The sequence below is a fragment of the Lissotriton helveticus genome, chromosome 1_1 (assembly GCF_964261635.1).
Source record: "Lissotriton helveticus chromosome 1_1, aLisHel1.1, whole genome shotgun sequence".
Taxonomy (NCBI): domain Eukaryota; kingdom Metazoa; phylum Chordata; class Amphibia; order Caudata; family Salamandridae; genus Lissotriton; species Lissotriton helveticus.
In genome coordinates, this window is record NC_136057.1 from 2,089,482,483 (window position 1) to 2,089,505,105 (window position 22,623).

General features: G+C 39.5%; 1 protein-coding gene across 1 annotated transcript in view; it reads left to right on the plus strand.

Annotated features, from left to right (window-relative positions):
• Positions 1 to 1,830: 1,830 nt before the first annotated feature.
• LOC144756140 (vitellogenin-A2-like) overlaps positions 1,831 to 22,623 on the plus strand; it is a 67,951-nt gene continuing 47,158 nt past the window's right edge. The window contains exons 1-18 of the mRNA XM_078645711.1: positions 1,831 to 1,953; positions 2,220 to 2,240; positions 2,364 to 2,515; positions 4,484 to 4,735; positions 6,101 to 6,262; positions 6,354 to 6,502; positions 7,454 to 7,604; positions 9,146 to 9,303; positions 9,391 to 9,556; positions 11,446 to 11,571; positions 13,851 to 14,069; positions 16,452 to 16,675; positions 16,784 to 16,881; positions 17,727 to 17,851; positions 18,175 to 18,276; positions 20,365 to 20,484; positions 20,576 to 20,765; positions 20,915 to 21,008. Of these exons, the coding sequence (XP_078501837.1) occupies positions 1,914 to 1,953; positions 2,220 to 2,240; positions 2,364 to 2,515; positions 4,484 to 4,735; positions 6,101 to 6,262; positions 6,354 to 6,502; positions 7,454 to 7,604; positions 9,146 to 9,303; positions 9,391 to 9,556; positions 11,446 to 11,571; positions 13,851 to 14,069; positions 16,452 to 16,675; positions 16,784 to 16,881; positions 17,727 to 17,851; positions 18,175 to 18,276; positions 20,365 to 20,484; positions 20,576 to 20,765; positions 20,915 to 21,008 (2,549 nt within the window). The 5' untranslated portion in view covers positions 1,831 to 1,913. The remainder of the gene's footprint in view (positions 1,954 to 2,219; positions 2,241 to 2,363; positions 2,516 to 4,483; positions 4,736 to 6,100; positions 6,263 to 6,353; positions 6,503 to 7,453; positions 7,605 to 9,145; positions 9,304 to 9,390; positions 9,557 to 11,445; positions 11,572 to 13,850; positions 14,070 to 16,451; positions 16,676 to 16,783; positions 16,882 to 17,726; positions 17,852 to 18,174; positions 18,277 to 20,364; positions 20,485 to 20,575; positions 20,766 to 20,914; positions 21,009 to 22,623) is intronic.

Consider the following 22,623-nt stretch of genomic DNA (forward strand, 5'->3'; position numbering starts at 1 on the left):
CTCCCCTGTCACTACCGTGTGGAGTGCCCCAAGGCTCATCCCTCAGTCCGACACTATTTAACATTTATGTGTCGGACCTTGCCAATGTCATCAGGGCACACGGGATGAGCCTCACTTCATACGCCGATGACACTCAATTGGTCCTAGCCGTCAAAAATGATGGGCTTCAGAAAGCCAATATGTTTAACCAGGGTATGTCGGCTATCGGGAACTGGATGTCACACAATTGTCTGAAGTTAAATTGCGATAAATCGGAGGTGGTACTTTTTGGTAATCTCTCTCCGGAGTGGTGCCCCTTTTGGTGGCCATCATCCATGGGCCAGGCTCCAGTCCCGGTCGACAAAGTGAGGAACCTGGGAGTCATGTTCGACAACCGCCTGAACTTCCTTCCACACGCCAACCAGATATCCTCCTCAGCCTTTCATAAACTTAGGCTCATCAAAAAAATGTTGCCCTTCATACCTGAAAACATGGCGAAAACGCTGGTAAGCTCCCTGGTGCTCTCCACCCTAGATTATTGTAACGCTTTGTTTCTAGGGGCCCAGGAGAGAGTGTTAACAAAAATGCAGTCTATACAGAACGCGGCCGCCAGGCTCTTAGGACGAATCCCTAAATTCCACCCGGTGTCACCCCACATAAAACAACTTCACTGGCTTCCGGTGAGGAAGAGGATTACGTTTAAAACCTTATGCCTGGTATATAAGGCTCTACATAACGCTGCTCCATCGTTCTTCACTCAGAACCTCACCCTCTACTGTCCATCTAGAGCACTGCGTTCTTCCAGCTCCCTGGACTTGGTGATCCCCCGAACTAAATCTGTCAACTGGGGTGACAGAAGATTCCTCGTTGCTGCTCCAAAACTGTGGAACTCTCTGCCCCACTCGATCAAGTCCAGCACTTCATTATGGTCTTTCCGAAAAAACCTCAAAACTTGGCTTTTTAATCAGTGATCTTCTGGCCCCCTCGATGGTCAAACATTGCAGTTACTTAGCGCCGAGATGCCCATGGGCCTTCGTGTCGCGCTTTACAAATGGTAAAATAAATAAATAAATAAATAAAAATTTGTTGAAAACAGTTTACAGCAAGTGAATTTTGTTGTGTAACATGTGTGCCAGTATGCAGATTGAATACTGCCCTCCTATTCTGAACGCAAACAGACTATTAAAGAAATGTACTGACATTGTTACCTCCTTAACATATAAAGGCTGTTAATGTTAATTGTTTAAATGACACTTGTTGATGTGGTAAGGCAGTGGCGTTCCTACTGTTGCAGCAGGTATTGTCACACCACAATTGAACAATAATGCATTATTACAATAGCAATGTTACAGATTCAAGAGCAAGCAGCATTAATCTACACATATATATATATATTAAAAAAACAAAGACATTTCTCAAAAAACGTCAATGCTTTCACAAAAATAGTGTGAAATAAAATATGTTAAGGGAATAATGTCTACGGTGATGCCGTCATGTCGTTGACACAATACGTTAGATTCACTATCATTTCGATAACTCCTGTCTGGCCGAGTCAGAACGACCAGACCCAGGTTATCACAACCTTTTATAGGTGTACATGGGGCCTGCCAAAAACCTCCAGTGAATATCATCAACATACCCACATATGCATTCCTTTCACCATTGTGAATCAACTACATTTTACAAATCTTTGCAAAAACAAATTTAATCTATTTTAGTTTGTCCCTTCTTGTACAAACTAACAATTATTTCAATTCTTTCTACATGCCGATTTTTGGCTAAAGCTTGATGTCATTGTGAATGAAAGCAAATGTTTGCCTAGCTTGATAAAAAAATATACCTGTCTGCCAAGATAAACTGGTAGGTAGCCACACATTCCCCTTTTTCTGCTATAAAAGCAGCAGTGCCCCTGGTCACCTCCATTCACCGCCACCATGAGGGGAATCATCCTAGCCCTTCTGGTCGCCCTTGTGGGTAAGATGGTCTTCTGCTCCTTTCATTGTGAAGATTTGGGGCTGGGTAGAAAATCTTTCTGATTCTTAATTTTATTTTTTGATGTTTTCAGAGGGTATTAGTTAGATTTTTTTTACAAGTTTACAACACTAATGGAAAAGGAGGTAGAGGGACAATGAAGATAATCCATTTTCATATAATGTAAAGTGTTTCAAAATAGAGTTAATGTTTTATGAATATGGGTCTAAGCGGTTTCTTACCATTCTGTTTAATATTCCTCCCCACAGGCAGTGAGCAGTACAACTATGGTATGTATGTTTTCTTTGGTTATAAGTGGTGTGTTCACCTGTTTCACCTCACTGCAGCTTTTTATAATGATTAATGCCTGGTAAAGTGGCCACCTAAGCTCTCATCTCTGTGTCTTCTTCCAGAACCCGTCTTCAGTGAAAGTAAGACCTACGTCTTCCAGTACGAGGCCATTATCCTGAATGGATTACCGGAGGCTGGCCTGGCCAGATCTGGAATAAAACTGAACTGCAAGGTGGAGATCAGTGGATTTGCACAGAAGGCCTATCTCCTCAGGGTAAGAACAAACACAGTGTGAAGCGCACAGTGATGACATGGCACAGGGGCGCAATGAGAAGAGTCTCTCCTACAATCACAGTATAAGGGATAAAAGTAAAACTAATGTATAGAGTCAATGTTAACAGTTGCATCATTTGTCAGTTAATAGTAATTGTATATGCTAAAATTAGTTTTAATCTTGTATATTGTAAAATTGAATTGTTCCAACAGTATATCTTTAGTATTGATAACACGGCCTACTGGATACAAGGCAAAATAGAAGTATAAATGCTAACGTAAATGTGATATATTGGTCACAATGCGATAATAAAGATAGCTCTCTGAGATCTTTTCGAGCAGAGCAAAAGTTGGCAATGACCTAATTTTAAGTATGTGTTAAAGGGAACATACTATCAATCAATCAATATCATTGGTAAGTAAGGTGTTTTGCCAGGAAAAGAGATATTTCAGATGAAAATAGTCTATTCATACAGCAGATATTCTATATACTAAATTCAAACTCCAGTTTTTGACTGCTATGATACGTTTTTCCTCTGCTATGTCACCAGTGATAGTGCTTGTTTTGCTGGTGTTCCTCCACCATACTCAGGTCACCAGAGATATATCGAAGTAGCAGAATAGCACATAATGCTCTTCTACCTCTTGAGCATTATTCAACTTGTGTTGGATTTCCACAAACCTGAGGAAGTTGGTGAATATGGGTCGTTCTCTGTGGCTCCCCAGGGAACAGATTTGCTCTCAGCCACTGGTCTGCAGAAACCCACAGCTGGCATGGGATTCTATGCAATGCTAATGTGTCTATCACAGAACCACTGCAGGCACTGTACCCACTCCAAAGCACTGCTTCATGTGACGGTGGGGAAGGCAGAAATGGTTGTGGAACAGGGTTGCAGAACACCAGATAGTACATTTTTTGTAGTTGGGTGAAGGTGAGAGGGACAACCAATAGGGGGTATGGAAATACATAACAGGGCACAAGTACTTAATTTTTTATATTTGGGAGCGGAAACGCTAGGTAATGCTGAGGGTGAAGTGGAAGGTTTACAGGATGACAGATATTTTGTTTTCAATTGATGTGGCTGTGGGGAAAGATAGCAGAATAGTTTCGGTATGAATGGCAGGGGATCCGATGTAGGTATTATTTATCTACATATAACATGGGGACAGGGGGATGAGGCAGCTAAAGCCATGTTGTGCATACCTTTTCCATGGATCCTCACCCACTGGTCTATGATCTAAACAGGGGATGAGATATTCGCAACATGTATAACATAACATTGTAGCCAGGTAATTGACATTTAAGGGGATGCATTTCACTTTTGATTCTGAATGATATAGTAAACTACTCAGGTTTTGCTCTATTTTCTTGTTTGATTTCCTTCAAAAGACCTTGGGTAAAACCATCATAGTTACTTACAGTCATCCAGCTATAATTCTATATGGTTTGCTTTGTTGCCTTGAATGATTTTAAAACCTAACTCTGCATGCTGATAGACAGGATATTGGCCTTTCTAATTCCATTGAACATTTGAATTGTAGCAAAGGTGTCTCAAGCACAGAAATGCTGTACAAAAATTATAATTATAAAGTATTCCTAATTGTTACATAGTTACATGAATTACAATTGTGATATGAGACACAAGGCCTAGGACACAATACCCTGAAAGACATTGTTTACAAAAGGATAATCACAAGTTTGATTTGATCTTAAAAGTATAATCCTGAAGAAAGTATGTTTCTACATAATATTTAAGTTATGATATACACATGTGGATAATCCTATCAATATCTCCAGTATCACAAACAGAAGATCACAGTGTTATACGTAGGCGAGTGCATAGTGTTCATTTGTGGAACATCAAACTTCTGCAGGTTGCACAAGGCGCCTAACTTTACAACTATATTGTCTTCACAATACATAGTAAGTCATTAGACATATCCTAAATATAACTATTTTATTTTTTAGATCACATCTCCTGAAATCAAAGAGTACAATGGTATATGGCCCAAGGATCCATTCACTCGCTCCTCAAAGCTGACCCAGGCTCTAGCTGTTCAACTCAGCAGACCTGTAAAGTTTGAGTACAGCAATGGACGTGTTGGAAACATGTACGCCCCAGATGGTGTTTCTGAAACTATACTCAACATTTACAGAGGGATCGTGAACATGCTGCAGGTCACCATCAAGAAAACACAGAATGTCTATGACTTGCAAGAGGTTGGTTTCAAATAATTTGAAAACAATTGTAAACAAAACATTGAAATCCTTTAGCAACTGCATACGAAAATACTTTCTTAAAAATATATTTAAATGGCTTCGCCAAAATAATGGAGCATTCTGCAAAATTCATTACTAGTAACTTAAAGGCTGCCTGCCTCACAGATAAAAAAATATCATGGACTTAGGGAAGTGGGATCTGAGAGGTACATGCCCATTGGAAGTAGCGAGGGCCTTGTAATATCAATTAGTTTCACTAAATCCTGTATCCTTCCAAAATTACAGACAGTAGCTTTGCGCAACTTTACACGCGCCCATAAGATTAAGTCTCTCCACCCAGACTAGTGTCCATAGGCACCTGTTGAGCAATGTACTGGATTTATTTCACATTGTATCCATGCAATTGAGTTCATACATTCAGAGGTGTGTGGTCATGGATTTGTGGAGACAGCAGCAGAGACTGTCCTAAAGTGTGGTTACCATCTTATTCCACGATGGCAGAACATGCTCTGAATCCAGACTTCTATTTGTTAACCTAGTGTGTTCCAGGTTTTGTAGTCTTTGTTTGCTTTGATGGAACAAGTAGGATTAATGCACCTGAGAATATTTACTTCCAGCAGAAAACCAGCAGGAACTTGGCTTCCTGCAGACACAGACAAAGGTGCAAAACTATTTTTGAGTTGTGTGCTTCATATTGTTAGGTGTTTCTAATCTCCAGAATGCATGACTCAGGTTGACCTGGATATATCTAGACTCCAGAGTTTGAGCAACAGTGTTGATGTCTTTGCTAACCTTTTTCAATTTAAAAATTAGAGAGATTTTTTATATATAGCTCAAACGTGTCCAAGGGCATCAGAGTACTTTTCAAGAGAGCTAGACATTACACTTTTTTAAGATAAGCAATTTGACAAGAATCATATAATGTTGAGCTGACCCCAAGATTTGAACCTGGTTCTTCGGTTCCATAGTCTAGCCTTTAGCCCATAGGTGACATCTTTGCAGTTGAATTTTCATTTATACCTTGCATCCAGTGTTAACCAGTGCAGACTTCAGAGAATGGGTGTGATGTAATCACAAATATTTAGAGCACTCACACGTCTGACAGAGACATGGTGTCCTCCTTATATCTCAGTAAGTGACTTATAGCGATCTTTCATAGAACATCCAGCAGGTAGTCAATCATAAGAACTCTCTTTGTGGTGTCATGGCCTGAGGATCAATAGGTTAAATCACATGATGGACCACTTGCAGCAGAAAAATGTAATTATTGGCTGATCTCACTATCTCTGAGTATGTTGATAAAAGGAAAAACCAATACCCAGAAAGTAGCCCATCCTTTTACACTTTTTCTGCTAATTTCCATAGTCTGGAGTCACTGGGGTCTGCCACACAAGGTACGTTATACAAGAAGACAAGAGAACTGATAGAATCATTGTTGTGAAATCCAGGGACCTGAACAACTGCCAGGATAAAGTGGAGAAGAACATCGGCATGGCGTATGTGGAGAAATGCTCTTCTTGTCAGAAGGTTTGATCATGTCACATATACTGTACTTAAATCAAAACTTACTCCTAAGGCTCTTACTCTTCATGATAACTGGATGTGCTTTTTACCACAGGCTGCACGGAATTTAAGAAGGGCGGCAACATATACCTATAAGATGAAGCCCAGAGATGGCGGTGCTCTAATCACTGAAGTGACTGCGCGGCAGGTGTATCAGTTTTCCCCATTTTATGAACTGTATGGTGCAGCTGTAATGGAAGCCAGGTGTGTGTCTTTCATATAATCATCAGTCTCATTGTGTGCTGGCATGTACAAGACCATCATGAAAGTAGATATCCTGTGCCCAAATGTCATACCTGTGTTAATGATGAATTTAGCAATTTCAACTTAATTTAGAGAATCTATTTTTCAGTTAAACAGCTGCTCCATATTTTAAAAATACCTTACATAATAATGTGATTTGCTACTAAGCAAAGACATGTTCCTAATAATAGAAAGACTAAGACGTTTATACATGAAATACAGCGTATTCAATAAATAATGTAAAGTTTAAGTCTTTCCCATTGGAGAGTCAGCTACCCAGCGTCCATCTCTTAGAAGCAGTTTTGTCTCCATAATAAAACAAATATGGAAAATGCTTCCTTTTCTGCTTATAAGTGAAAGGACAAATGACACCGCCATCTTTATTGCCTTCTGTTTTGAATATTGAAACAACATATATTTATAGATGCTTTCATACCTTAACTAATACCTAAGACATACATATATAAGGGAGTAGCTGTTAGGAGCTGTGAGGACTTGAATTACACTAATTTTTGAGCAACGTAGTTTGCTGCTTGCCAACACAGACATCAAGATCAAATGAATTAGCTTGGTTACTAAATGCTACCACATAGATATACCATTGTGTATAATTCAGATGATCAACAAACACATTGACAATGCTCTATGGAATAATGAGGTGAGAATGGGGTTTGACAATCTCACTTTCATAGTGAACCATCCAAAGCATTCGGCACTCAAAGGAAAATAGCATTTTGACTATTGGAGCATTTCTTGAAGGCTTGAAAATGGCCATGTCTTAGGTCGTCTGCAATTTGGCAAACTAATAGGTGGCACTGTAGGACTTCTTCTTACGTGACCTCCATATGCAAGCTCTAGGCCTTGACAACGCAAATGGGGAATACAAACATTTTCTGTTTACCTGTCTTTCAGGCAAGTGCTCACTTTTGTGGAAACTAAAAGCAATCGAGTTGACTCTCCTCAGACTGAACTGCAGAACCGTGGGGGTCTTCAATACCAGTTTGCTTCTGAAGTTTTCCAGATGCCAATTCAGTTAGTAAAGACAAGGAGTCCTGAGACACAAGTATGTACATCTCTATGCATCAGTGTGCATGTGAACCTCACATCTTCACACATACACTTACTTTGGATTTCAACAATGTACTCAGCAATAAAGAAATAAACATAAATAGATTTTATTGAACAAGTCAATTAAAGGATACATTCATTATTAATCTATTATTTTAAACCATTGTAAATAACTGTCAATATTACTTGTACAACCTTCAAAGTATGAATGGAGTGCCAGACACACTGGAATTGAAACTTTCAACACACACATCCGAATATATGTTCAGCAGCGAGATCGTATTCCAGTGAGCCGTTTTCCTTGCACGATCAGTCCATCTCCCCATACGTGCACAGTGGAAAATACAACAGAGTCATAATATCTGATTTGTGAATATTTACCAAAGAGATCTGTTTTTTCACACTTGATACTAACATTTTGGAGGGCCATTTGTGAATATACACATAGAATTATATTGTATAACATTGAATATCTGGGATGTTTTTACTGGGGGGGTTCTGAGTGTCATCAACTATACAATGAAAGCCCAAGCTTGAGCTGTGTCGTTTGTCACTCAGAACCACAAGGTGAAAAATATTCCTGCTATTCACATTATACCCATCTGTAGTTTTATGTTAAGTATGGCCCCCAAACACACGTGCCCCTAATTTCAACTAATTTGCAGAGGCACAGAAGTAATTGGGGAGCCATACATAACATGGCTCTCCTTCCCGTCCCAAATGGTCAAATGTAAAAATAAAATAAAATCCCTGGCCACCTTGAACCAAACCCGACTACCCGGCCACACCCTACCCTCCCAAAACTGTGCTAGAGCCAGTTCCTTAGGTTCTCAAGCTGACAGGCACTCAGTGATTCCTGGAACAGCAGTCTGGAATTCCTTTTGTGATGTAGCAAAAGTGGGGATCAACCCCTATATCTAATCCTCAGTCAGTCACTCCACACACAAAGGACTTAACCATTGATGTATTGCTAGCGATACATCAATAGGATGCAACCCAGGCTCCATTAGCGGTCAGTCAATCAAATAGTTGTTTCCTTTAGTGGTCTCACTATTTACAGAGCTTCTATGGCACAGGCCGTGCTTACATTTGAGAAACAATTCACAGATATACTTAGGAAAAAAACCCTCTCACCTATTTATTACTTTTTAAAAAGATTTCGCTAGCAGCAACCAGCCCTAAAGAGGTGTCAGAGTGCAGTACTCGTATAAAAGTTATGCAATAGGAGCCATACAATTATTGTGTTATTACACTGAAGGTTTTCTGTCTTCTGTTTTCACCTCTGTTTTTTAAATGATAAATGTCATCTGTTGTTTGTCACTCTGATGCATGCTGCACCTCTAGAGCATCCCTCTCTGGACAATTCTAGGAAACCATAACTTACCCAGTAACTAATGCAACATGGACCAATGTCCTTAGAGAGTCAGTGCAAAAGAAGGGACAGTAATAACTACCATTAGCAATTTAAAATCTTCAAAGTTACAAATGCAATGCATTATTTTAAATGAATTCCATCTATTTTCCTTTTTGGTACAGGTTGCAGAAACCCTCCAGCATTTAGTGCAAAATAACCAACAACAGGTACATGCTGATGCTCCTGCCAAATTCCTACAGCTTGCCCAGATTCTTCGCGCTGCAAACTATGAAAATATCCAAGCCATATGGAAGCAGTTTGCAGAAAGACCTCAGTACAGGTGATTTGTTGTCATAATGTCACAGCTATGACTTATAATACTGGGATCTCTTCTGTTTAACTCATGGCATTTGTATGTTATATGCAGACGCTGGCTGCTGAATGCCATCCCAGCAGTGGGAACCATTGATGCACTGAAGGTTATCAAGCAGAAGATCCACGACCAGGAGCTGAGTCCCAGGGAGGCAGCCCAGGCTGTCACCCTAGCTGTCCAGTTCACCAAAGCAGATCACCAGACATTACAAGTCGCTCAAGTGAGTCAGCTCAGATGTTTGTAATTTCATAATCAAGGACATATTCTGTATAAATCACGTGAGGAGGACAATGTTGTATCACTTAGGGCAAATGGATGATAAAACACCCAAGCACCCTCACTTAATGGCACTCCAAACTGGAGCCTGGGTCAACATATATGCAATACTATCTAATCAGTGTTACAGAACAGGTACCTCTGCTGAAGTGCATTATTGTAATCAGTACCATTGACTTGGATCCTATTTACTGTAATACAACTGGAACAATAGTCAGGACACATGACTACCTAGGGGTACTCATCCACAGTTGATTTCAAAATTACCTCTTGAGCTAAAGATATATTTTCTATTGCAAGGGTAAGTTAATTTACCCACCCATCTGTGGTTCATGTGACTTCCCTTCCTTAATGGACTGCTAAACTTTGATTGTCTGTGAGGAGAACCTGGATCTTTTGATTTCTTGGTCAAGAATGATTTGCAGTTTGGGACAGGGCATATTAGCAGGATAAACTGTGGGGTCATTGGAAATGCAGTGTTAAAAATGTAATGTATCTTAGTAATCACTTACTCCCAGTCTGAAGTTGAATTACTTTAGTGCCCAATTTGTAAAACTGAAAAAAACAAAGAAGACGGTTGGAGTCCTTGCAAAATGTTTCAGCAACTACTAATCACTCAGGCTGCATTCCAGTTCAAGATTTTAATCCTACTCACTTCAGACGTACAAATCAGCCTTGGTCCTGTTTCGGTAGGAACAATAAATACCAACCTACCAGGGCTGGTCTGAACGAGAACACAATTGATTGCCCTTTTTACACCTTCTGAATAAGAAATTACTTCAATCCTGGGGAAAAATGAGCACAGGACCAAGACTGGATGTTTCTGTAGTATGTACAGCAATGTATGAAGGAAACCATAAATGTGATGTGTGGAATGCTTGCAAAAAACCTTAGCCACTGATAAGCACTAGGGTTCCATTCCAGTCCCCATGTTTTACTTTCAATCCACTTCAGACAGAGACCAGCCTTATGCAAGTCAGCTTTGGTCCTGCTTCAGAATAAATCGTCCAGCTTGAATTGCCAGGCCACATCCCCTCTGAATGAGAACACAAGCAACCCAAACCATGCTTTCGGCCACTGTGCCACTCAACTGGTGCGGGTTGCTTCTCTCCTTGATGGCCTGTCTGGTAGTTTGGGCTGCACTGTTCCCATTAGAACAGGCTAATCACAGATTTTCATTTGACTGATCTCTGCTAGATATTGGGTAAACACCAATGACTGGAATGCAGATCCAGAGTGATCTTGAGTGCTAAAATGAATTCTAGCATTCCATCTATCACTTTGCTGCTAGAGGCAGTTTGTAAAAAATGTCTCACTTAGGATGCAATTATAATTGTCATTCCTAAAGAGGACTTTTAGGAAGAATTCAGCATAGATATTTTTTCCAAATTTTCTGCATTTCATACTGTTGGCAACAAGTGAAATTCTAATTTTGACTGTATTAGAACTGCTTTGCCCATAACTCCATGCCACCAATGACTTTTAAATTCACCATGTCGGTGCTATTACACACCTATAATTAATTGGGCTCACCAATATATTCTTAGCTGCTTAGCTTCTGTTCTACCAGTGTATGAAGTGCAACAAGGAGCACAAAATCTCATGTCAACCTAGTCCCATCTTTAAAAATCAGTTGTTAAAAGGTTGTTCTCTAGAGTGCAGCCCTATATACTATAATCAGATGATGTTAGTTTTTGCAATGTGTTTCCCATCTCTTATTTTGATCCACATTGTACATAATTGCAAAAATATGAAAATATCCACAACATGAGTGGTGTATAAAATAAACCTGATCTACATGCCAATGGTTTACCTCTTTACCTAACCCTACAGGATTTAATGAAAGTGGCGCAACATCAGAAATCCCCTGTTGTCTACAAGGCAGCGATCCTGGCGTACGGGTCCATGGTGAACAAGTACTGTGGTGCACACTCTTCCTGTCCTGAGGAAGCTCTATCCGTGAGTAGCTTTTCAGTATTGACCATGAAAAGGATTCTTTTTTACACCATTAGTTTTCCTTATTCAACCTATGCGCTAATGTATATGCATTAACATACAAAAACAGCATCTGTGACCATTTTATGTCCCTTTGTACCACCAGTAGAAAGTGCTGAATCAAATCCAGAATTAAGCATGTTATGTCCTCACCTCCTAATAAGCACCAATACTAAAACAGTTCCTAACTTTATTTGCACACCCTCATACTTAAATAAATGTACCAGGTGGAAATAATTTTCTTGCGTGCATGGAGCATATCCAGTAGACCATGGCTCATGTGGAAAATGGATGTCTCTATGACAGATTACTTTTTTAATTTTAATTAGTGCTAAAAATCAAAACCTTTAATGGATAAGTGTAGTTTATGTAGAGCGGTATTAACTTAGGTTCCCTACATGCATGGTTAGGTGTTGTTGGTGGCTTTTGTTGGGAGCCCTTATATTGAACACACAATTTGAAACCCAGTTATTCACTTATATGGCACTAGAGCTACGCTACTATGGCACTGTAGCTAAAAACTACAGAAGCGCAACCCATCTTCCAATGGGAATCTGGGAAGGGGTGGAATGTAAGACTCAGAGGTCTTTAGAGAAGGTGGCAACATGCTGGGTATTTTATCTTACCACATAGTTTAAAGCAGTGGTTCTTATCTAAACCTGTGGTCTGGGGACTCCTCGGGGGCGGGGGGGTTCTACAACTGCTGAGAAAATTAAATAATAAATAGAATATTAAAGTGTATGTAAATAAAGACACAAAATGTAAACGTGACAAAATTTAAAAAATCTGTAAATGTGAATACATTTGACATTGAAGGCTACAAACTAAGTTAGTATCTTCATATTGATTCATGGGAGCACAGCAAGTGCATCAAATGTGTTTGATTAGGGCTTGTTTCTGTATTTGTAGTGTATTGTTTTGCGGTTCAAATCATCTCCAATGGGTAGGCTGGAGTCACCGGTTTCCAATAATGACTCAATGGGGGGTCCCCAGATTCCAATGACGATTCAGTTGGATTCTCCGGATTCCAGTAACGATTAAGTGTTGGACCACAAAAGTCAAAATGTTATTCACCACTTCTTTAAAGGATGCAGTTTGGCAACTCAGTGAGGTAAATGCTTACCTCTGACTTCTGTGAGCTATCTGGACATCTTAAGACAAATCTCAAAAAGGCCAAATCAGCTTTCCATTTTTCAGAGGTTGTCAAATTGAGCATAATTTATTTAGCTAATAGTAACTCCTTCTATTTAATGCTCTTGAAGACTATTGTGAGAAATGGTAGTATGAAAACAACTTATTTATCATATTAGATTAAGGAAAAAAGAGGCAATAAAAAATGTTTATACATAAGATGACTGTGGAGGGCTTTAGGAGGTGAGGAATGGGTATATTTGTACAATTTTCCCCATGACTCTACTTCCTCTGCATTGCCCATTTATGGGATATATTGGGTGGTTTTCATGGGGGAGCTTACATGATATAAAATGATGGATGAATACGTCAGTAGAATGGGATTTTCATATCTGATTGCCAAGTTACATCATTGATATCTCAAGCTTCACTTTCATTGTGTAAAACATCATGGGCCTCAGTTACAAAAAGTGGCGCATCACTGCGTGAAAGCAGCGATGCGCCACTTCTCAGTGCGCCCTCCTTGGGACAACAATGATGCATCATATTTACAGTATGACGCATCATGTCGCAAGGAATCACAGATACGTCAGTATAACTGACGTATCTGCCGGCGCAAAAAGTGGTGCATTTCTGGAATTGTGTTGGAAGCCTGATGCAACTCCAGCAATGTTCCTTTCACATGGGGCAAACCCCATGTGAAAGGGCCTGCATCACCCTTACGCCTGCCATGAGACAGGTGTGAGGTTTTGACGCATTGGCATCCTAGAAGTGGCGCACCGAAATCTCATAGATTTCGCTGCGCCACTCCTATGACCCTTTCTTATGGGAGAACGCCCACCCTGCATACAATATACATGGCGCAGGTATAACGTAGCGCAGGGTTTACAAAGTGACGCATCTACCTAGATTGCGGTGGCACAAAAGTGACGCAGGTGCTCATAAATAGGCCCCCATGTCTGGGTGGAAAACAGCTATGTTGTTGACTGATGTCCTTCTATCATTCTTTATGAAATTAATATATGAAAGAAAGTACAAATAAAGATTTGGCAGGAGAGCGTGACAGTGAAAGAGAGGCAAAATAATGAGCATTAGATGTATTTCTTTTGTAGCCCCTCCATGACTTGGCAGCTGAGGCAGCCAACAATGCCCATGAAGAGGACATGGCGCTGGCTCTTAAGGCTCTCGGGAATGCAGGACAGCCAGCCAGTATCAAGCGCATCCAGAAGTTCCTGCCAGGATTCTCCTCCAGTGCTTATCAGCTCCCTGTCAGGATCCAGACTGATGCAGTGATGGCTTTGAGAAACATTGTGAAGGAGGATCCGAGAAGGGTAAGAGAGAAGGAGCAAGATTCGTCAAAGCAACCATCATACAATGATGCATACCAACTTCAAAAAACATAATTGTCCAATTTACTGTAAGCACAATGTTTGATTCAATATTCCTTTCACTGGGTTGGTTTGCCTACATACCAGCACCATACAAAACCTAGAATAGCTCAGAAGCTTCATCTTTACACAAAATACAATGAATAATGTAGTTATTTGTGGCTATGTGCACTGATTGATGGTCTGTTGGGTCATTAAAGGGCCATTTATCCTTCAGATCTTCAGATCTTGGCTACACGTCATGCACAAGTGGCGATGTCTCTCATAGATGTCTTTCCAAATGTTGTTCAAATAGAATGATACTAGACAGGACATCTGAGTGTGTGTGTGTTCATACGTGCTTGTGTGCCTTACTTTCATCTCTGGACGTTTTCGTAAAGTTTTCCTATATCTCATTTTGGTGTCAGTAAATATCCCACTTACAGAGTGGCTTCAATACATCTCAGATTTAACATAAACCCTTTCTAATTAGCCAACAAAACATTCTCTGATTTACTGTGTTCCCCAAGCAATAACATTCAATTTACCCTTGCATGGAACGTCTGTGTAGGTCCAATGTAGTGGCATTCTATATGCACACCATACTTATCAGTATTAGTATGACGATTCTACTAAAAAATATGTTTATTGTTCAGGCACGTTGGTAGTAATTTTACATTAGGTATGCCTTCTTTTAAAGCAACACAACATATATAAAATAGATCACATATGTTAAACATAGTATGAGTTAAAGTATACATTTATTTATTCTTTTTTCTCTTTTTTAATAATATTTTTTACTGCATTTTTGAACCAAAATCGAACATAGTCCAGGTGTTTTATGGTTACAGCATTACTTAAATCATATGTGTTTCTTTTTATACAGTACAATATCCATATTTGTTGCTCATACATATACATAAAAAACATTTGAGTCAATGTCATTTCCATCTTAGCACATTTGCAACATGGCCAAACGGAGCTACAGTAGACAAGGTACCCCCCATCAGCTGGCATCCGAGGTTGACTCTACCTGTGGGGGTTCACATATATTTCCCCTGAACGCATTCCATTTACCCCATATCCTAGACCATTTCTTAGGGCATCCTCTGTGTGCATACACCGCTCTCTCCGCCACCATTGCTCCATCCATGTAATTTCTCCATTGTAGGTATGTTGGGAGCACCCCCGAACCCCAGTTTCGGGCTATGTTCCGTTTGCGCTCGTCATCCCCAGTGTCGCCCAGTCCTGCATCCGCAGGTTCAAAACTGTGGCATTTATTCATTCTTGATGTAATTCAATATACTCACATAGTACACTGGATGGGTGGTTACAAATACTGTCATTCTCTCTGTCAGGGTTTCTGGAAGACTTTCCAAGAAGCGGGCAATTTTTACTTCAGTGATGTTTTCTGATATAAAATATCACAAACAAAGCCTCCTACGAGCAATTCACTGAAGATCCAATATAATACAATAGAGTGTGTCATAGCTCTGACAACATTTTACAGACAGCAGCTTATTTAGTAATAGGCTTTTCACCATTGTAAAGACACACAATAGATAACTGATTCTAAATGACATTTTTGTGTTTATTATACATTTTTACTCTTTTCTTCAGTAGCGATTAACACTCTTTCATTAAAATACTTTAAGTAAATAATTAAATAAGAGCAGAGAGCCACTAAAGTAACACCAGAACTCCCACTAGTTCCCTTACTTCAATAATTCATCAATAATTGCATACATAATATAGGAAAAATGCTCTGATGCATATGTGAATATCGATGGGGGCAGAAACGTGATTTTGTCTCAGGGAAAACATGGTAATTCTCAACAGAACATTCTAATTTATATACATTTTCTTACAAGCTCTTGTTTTCTTAATCCTACATATATTGAGTCTCTAAATTTAATTTAAGAAAATCCTCATCCTTATCTTGTAATAACTTACACTTTTGTATGTGAAAATAGTGTTCCAAATACCTGACAGTTTCACATACAGGGTGTATGACCTTTTTATACAAAGCTCTCCTTTACTAAAAATAAGGTTTGTAAGAATGACCAAAATATGAAATTAGAGGGAACAAACTGTGTTTTATGGTAACATAAATTATTTCAAGGTAACATATATAATAATAATAATCCACATTTGTAAAGCGCGAACAATCACCTGTAAGGGTCTCTAGGCGCTGGGGGCCGTTAGGATGATTAAGCAAGCTATTGCCCAGAGTCACATGGTGTTTGGCTAATCTGCCGCCGGCATTGGGTATTGAACCGTGATCCCCAGATTCCGGAGTCAGTCGCCCTGGATATTTAAATACATATATTATGTTTCTTTCTGTAGGTTCAGGAAATTCTTTTACAGATCTTCATGGACCGCCGGGTTCGAACCGAAGTCCGGATGATGGCCTCCGTGGTTCTATTTGAAACCAAGCCTGGTCTCGCCTTAGTAACAACCATAGCCAACATTGCATCAAAGGAGAGCAAAGTGAACCTGCAACTCGCAAGTTTCGTCTATTCACAGATGAAGTCCTTGTCCAGAAACAAAGTCCCATCGCTCCATCAAGTGTAAGCATCAAAGTTATGTTATGGATAGAAACATATCATAAAATGTGATCATATATGCCAGCTCATATTTAACAAGACCTCACTGAGAGTTAACATTATTTCTTTTAGGGCTGCTGCTTCCAGTGTTGCTGTAAAGTTGTTGAACCCCCTGCTCGACAGAATGAGCTATCGTTACAGCAAAGCTTTACACTTCGGTTCATTCCAATGTAAGTACATAACATGCACACAAGATACATGATCACTCACTTTTTGAGTTGTTTTGAGGCTCAGTCTTCAACTCTCCCAAACTATACTAGCTTCCAACCTTCATTCACTGTCATGATTGCCTTTAGTACCAATTATCAATGCTCTGACACATACACAGTTCAACAAAATACAAAGTATTTTGTTAAATACCTACCTTCCACATGGACAGGCTGTAGACAGTTTCCTGTTGACACCAGGAGTACTCCAAGGATCGCTGATATGAAAATCTGGAGTAACCCAAATTGAAAAAATTTAAACTCCTAGCTTTAGAACACACATTGAAAGTAGTGTTTGGGGACTCTTTGAGCTATTGAGTGTACATCACATATTTGATGGTGACAGAAAGGAGCCATTCAAACTAAAATTTGTAGGATATAAAATGCCTAGACAGTGACAATCAATCAGTATGGGGTGCACTTACTTGCACACAGTGCTAAGGTGAAAGCCATTGGATCAGATTGAGACACCACTCAGTGATGTGTGCCTCAGTTGGCCAATAACACATTCCTCATACATCAACATTGATGATCAGCATCTTTAGGTGGTATATAGAAGTGAAATATGGTCTTTCTGAGCATATATATTCTGACAGCATTCTCTGAATTATTTGCATAATGTAAGTTCAACCTATTGTATCCTGATGGCGTGAAGTGTTATTATTAAGTGCAAGTGCCCTGGAAACGTGGTATCTTGTACAGCATCTTGAGTTGTCATGGCCATATTGGAGTGTGACAATAAAGCAGCAGGAAGATGAACCATCTATGCCATTTTTTAAAAAGAACATGTATTTATTCTTTCACTATAGATGCACTTATGGCTGGAGCAACTGCAGATGTCATGTTCATGAACAGCGCTAACACAATGTTCCCTGTGTTTCTGCTTGCCAAAACCCGAGGGTACATAACTGGTGCAGAGGCTGATATTCTAGAGGTAAAGACTGTTAGACTGTTCCGGTAAAAAAAATAGACTTCTAGACCAGTAAATAAAGAATGGATGGATTATCGTTTTAACTGAAGCAAAGGCAGATATAGTTAAAAGCGTGTATCAGAGTATCAGGCGATAGGAGGAACCTTGTGAACTAAAGGCATTACTTTCCAAACTCAAACTTACAAGCACATGCCTCCGCCTCTGCGCTTGACTCTTTAAGTGAATACTTATTGCATTCTTAACATACCAAATCAGGGCTCAACGTGTTCCTAATTGATACATCACTCCCTTCATACAGAAACTTACAATTGATTATTTGTTACTAGATTGCTGTCCGGGCAGAAGGTCTGGAACAAACTCTCAGGAAACAGAATATTCCATTTGCTGAATATCCAATGCACAAGAAAATCCAGCAGATTGTAAAAACGGTAAGGCATTCATTCACATCTGTTGAATTTACTATTTAATGGCAAGATTTCCATAAATACCATGACACTTCCATGTCTACTTTAGTTGGTAAATGCATGTCAAGCATAGAACAGACTCCCACCAAATGCTTCTCACAAGTTCACACTATGTGCACTAATGATAACATTAACCATTTCAGGTAGTTATTGAATCTCACAGAAGTAATGCTAGCACAGTTTCTTTTGCAAAAATTGCGCAATTAATGTTGGTTCTGATTAAGAGGTGAGCAGCAATATAAAGCCCACTGATTTCAGTCAAATGTAAATCTACCGATAGGTGGCTTATTGCTGGATGCAGATGTGGTAATGCTGTCAGGATTTGCTGCATATGCCAGAAATCGGAAGATTTTTCAAAAAACGCGAACCTCTGAAGCCTTATATTAGTAAACACTACAATTTCATTTAACAATTTTCAATAAAACTAAATTGATCCTAACAATGTATATTAAATCAATCTTTCATAGACACGCATCTCCTTTTTTATGTACCATTTATTCATTTTCTGACAAGTTACATTAGTGAGACCGACTCAAAGCACAAACCATAATTACAATAAAAGTGGATAAAAACAGAACAAGGGTACTAAACTTTGCTTCTGGAGTCATGAAGAAGGGATACTGGAATGGGTTTTTCTATTGATAACAAGCCTTTTGGAAAAGGTATTTCTTGCTCTGTGCCTGAAATTTCATTTTGTCTGACTAGAATGTGCTAAGGCATTAAATGGACTGGGTCACTCCATTTTACAGTGTTGCAATATGAACAAGCATGTAGGTGCAATTCCTGTTCGAAATCTGAGTTTAAGACAGTTACACATAATCTAGCTAATTTAGAGCTCACTTTGCACCTGAGGTCCTTGTTCGTACCTCCCAGGCAGAGCACAACCCATCATAGGTAGAGATTTCTGCCTTGTTGGTGAACCGCATATTGATGAAAGTGCTTCTGATAACATGTTATGAGCACTTTGGGAAAGCTTAACTACCAACCAACCACCATGCATCCTTGCCAGTCAGCATAACATGTTGAAACAAGCCCTTAAAGTAGGTCAATAGCAAATCAATGCACTTGGCATGCAAGGTATATGCACTCTATCTTAGGGTTTTTTAGCGCCTTGAGACCCTAACGGGTGAGTAGTGTGCTCTACAAAACCCTGATTGATTGATTGATTGACCAGGTGGCTAATACTTAGTCTATACTTCGGTTAGCACCATACATAGGGTGTTGAAGGTGGGTGTAGAAGGTGAGTGACCGGATCAGGAGTCTCCCTTGCCAGAGCCTGCTGAGGTTCTACGGTCAGAAACGCTACCTAAATAAAAACTTCAGTTTTTGTGGCACTGGAGCACTGCTGTATTGCAGTAGGATAATTGTTCTGCCAGACTCTAAATGGTCTCCATAGTTTCCATTATATAAACTGGTGGAAGGATTCTCTGGCAATAGTGGGGAGACAATTCAAACATAGGTGATCTTGCCACCCAGTTATTTAATGTGTGACTACTGCGGTGACAAATTCCACAGCAAAAGGTCACATTGCATATAGGACAATTGCATTAGGTCTTGTGAGGGACTGCAATAAGTATCCTAAGAAACCTTTCTAATGTAGCAGCATCCAGAGACCGAACTTCTCCATGGGAAGACTATATCAATCAACACATATTAGACAGCTGGTATGAGAACCTATAGCACTCTCTCTCAGAGAGATGACATGTCTCTCTTGTTGCAGCAAAGACAGAGGGTCCTCAAGCAAATATCCTGAGAGAAGCAGCTGAGAGTGTCACTTCATCCTAGTTTTCAACAGGTTTCCTGAAGCCCACGTGCACACTGATTCTGTGCACCTCTTCTACTGGCTAGGATTTTAGTTAAAATGAGAGGCCCAGTAGAGTCAGCGCTGGAACCAGTTACTGGCTGAAGCTTATGAAGTGCCAACCCAAATGGTACCCACCTTCAAGAGCTTTACCTCATACGCTAATTTCTTAGTGAACTTAGTTTTACTAAGCAATTTGATTTTATAAAGCAGTTTCTATTTCTTACTACTTGTGTTTTCTGTCTCCACAGCTGCTGGGCTTTAAGGCACTGCCTGCAGATGCCCCATTAATCTCATCTTACATCAAGCTGTTTGGTCAGGAGATGGCCTTCCTTGACATTAACAAGGAATTTATTCAGACTGCCATTAAGGTAACCACAGCTCTAGTCTGCATTCTCATAGCTCTCGACAGCAGCAGTACCTCTCATTCAACGATTCTCTGGTTTCTTTCATTTACCACAGGCTCTCAATGAACCAGCAGCAAGGCACAGTATGGTGAAGACTGTTATCAACAAACTTCTTAATGGTGTTGCTGGGCAATATGCCCAACCAGTGTTGGCAGCTGAGGTTCGACAGATCGTTCCCACCTGTGTCGGCCTGCCCATGGAATTGAGCATATATTCTGCTGCTGTAGCGAATGCTGCTATTAACAGTACGTTTCTAAAATAAATGTATTGAACACCTATTTTAAGAAAGGGTGATGAGAACAACAGTTTAATGTTGAACTAGTGCCTCACAGACATATGTGCCTGCTTTGAATGTTTTTGTATTTCTGTTTCAAAACTATTTTTTCTTTTACAGCTGATGTGAAGGTGTCTCCCTCTCCATCCTCAGATTTCAGCCTTTCTCAGCTTCTTGAGTCTAACATCCAGGTTCACGCTGATGTAGCGCCAAGGTAAAATAAATATACAATCATTTCTTCAATGAAAACTGACAGAAATTTAAGTGGGAAAAATGATCATTGTTAATTTCCAGGGTGACTGTTTTTTAAACTTCTCCACCTGCATTTAAAAAAAACTGCCATAATCCTAGTGATTTATTTTTAAATAACAAAAAGTCAAATATTACAGTTAGGCTCCAAATACTAGCCAGGTGTGTCTAGGTCAGGCGTCTCCGACCTTTCCTGTGGTGAGAGCTTCTTCTGATCAGTGAAAATCATCATGAGATAGTGAAGGCTAAGCAACTTGGGCATTGTTGCCAGAAACCATCACGCCCAGCTCCATCGACTTTAAGCCTAATGTCCATAGAACCTTATACTATGGTTTGAACAGAATACTTTGACTAGAGGCACCATGACAGGACTGCCATGTGTGTCAGTGAGAGTGTAGTCTTTTGGCATGCATGAACATATGTACGTATGAATGGGATAAATGTGTATGGCTAACTGAGAGCCTTCACGTTTATACATGAGGCACTGGAATGCCTTTCTTCATATATGGTATTGTTACATGTATAATGCAAACATTTAACCATTTTTTTAAATGGAAGAACTTGAAAGCGCAGAAAATGTTCTGCAAAAACGTTCATGATATGGAACGTTTTTCGTCACCTTAAATTTCTCCCATTTAAAAATAATGGCTGTTTTTTCAGTTATAAATATGTCTACCAGTCACTGAGAGCAAGATGCCTGCTGTGTTTAAATTTGACTCTTTGAAATGGGGGGGAAACTGAACTAAAGAGTTAACTATCTTTTTATAGGGATCCCATAAAACTCATCATTTAAATGTAATCCCATTTACAAGAATCACATTTATAAACACCAGGCATCTTGTTCCTAGTGACCTTTGGACAAGGTTGCATATTTATAACAGAAAAATACAGCCATTTTTTCAATGGTAGGAAATTAAAGAGAAGACACATGATTCTCAGAACATTAAGATGTAATTGGCATACTTGAAAGTGGAGAAACACATTTATTGTTTAATGTTTGAATTCAGTAAAAAGTAGGAGAGGCAATGGCCCACATGCATCAAGCTTTTTTGGAGTCGCAAACGGTGCGATTCCTTAAAATCGGCCGTTTGCGATTCCAAAAGTGCTTTTTGGGATGCATGAAGCAATTTTAGAATTCGTAACATTTTTGCGAGTTCTAAAATTGCGATTGCTTTTAAGAAGTCGCAGATGTGCGATTTCTTAAAAGCAATGCATCATTACTTTTAAAAGTGCAAAATCGCAATTAGGGTGTCAAATTTACCGAGTGTTTGAACCACTCGGTAAATTTGGAAAAAGTGTTTAAAATGCTGAAAATGTTTTTTTTTCAACATTCATGTTTCACACACACATGTCCTTAGGACATGTGTGTGTGAAACATGATGCGAAAAATACATTTCAGGGGTGCATGGGGGGGTCCTTTGGACCCCCCCTGCACCCATGAAATTTTCAAAGTGCCACTCGCAATTTGCTAATGCCTTCCCATTGACTCCTATGGGCCTTTTGGCCCATAGGAATCAATGGGAATTGCGAAAATTAACTTAAGAATTCGGTATTTATTTGGAATTCCGTAAAAATTGCGA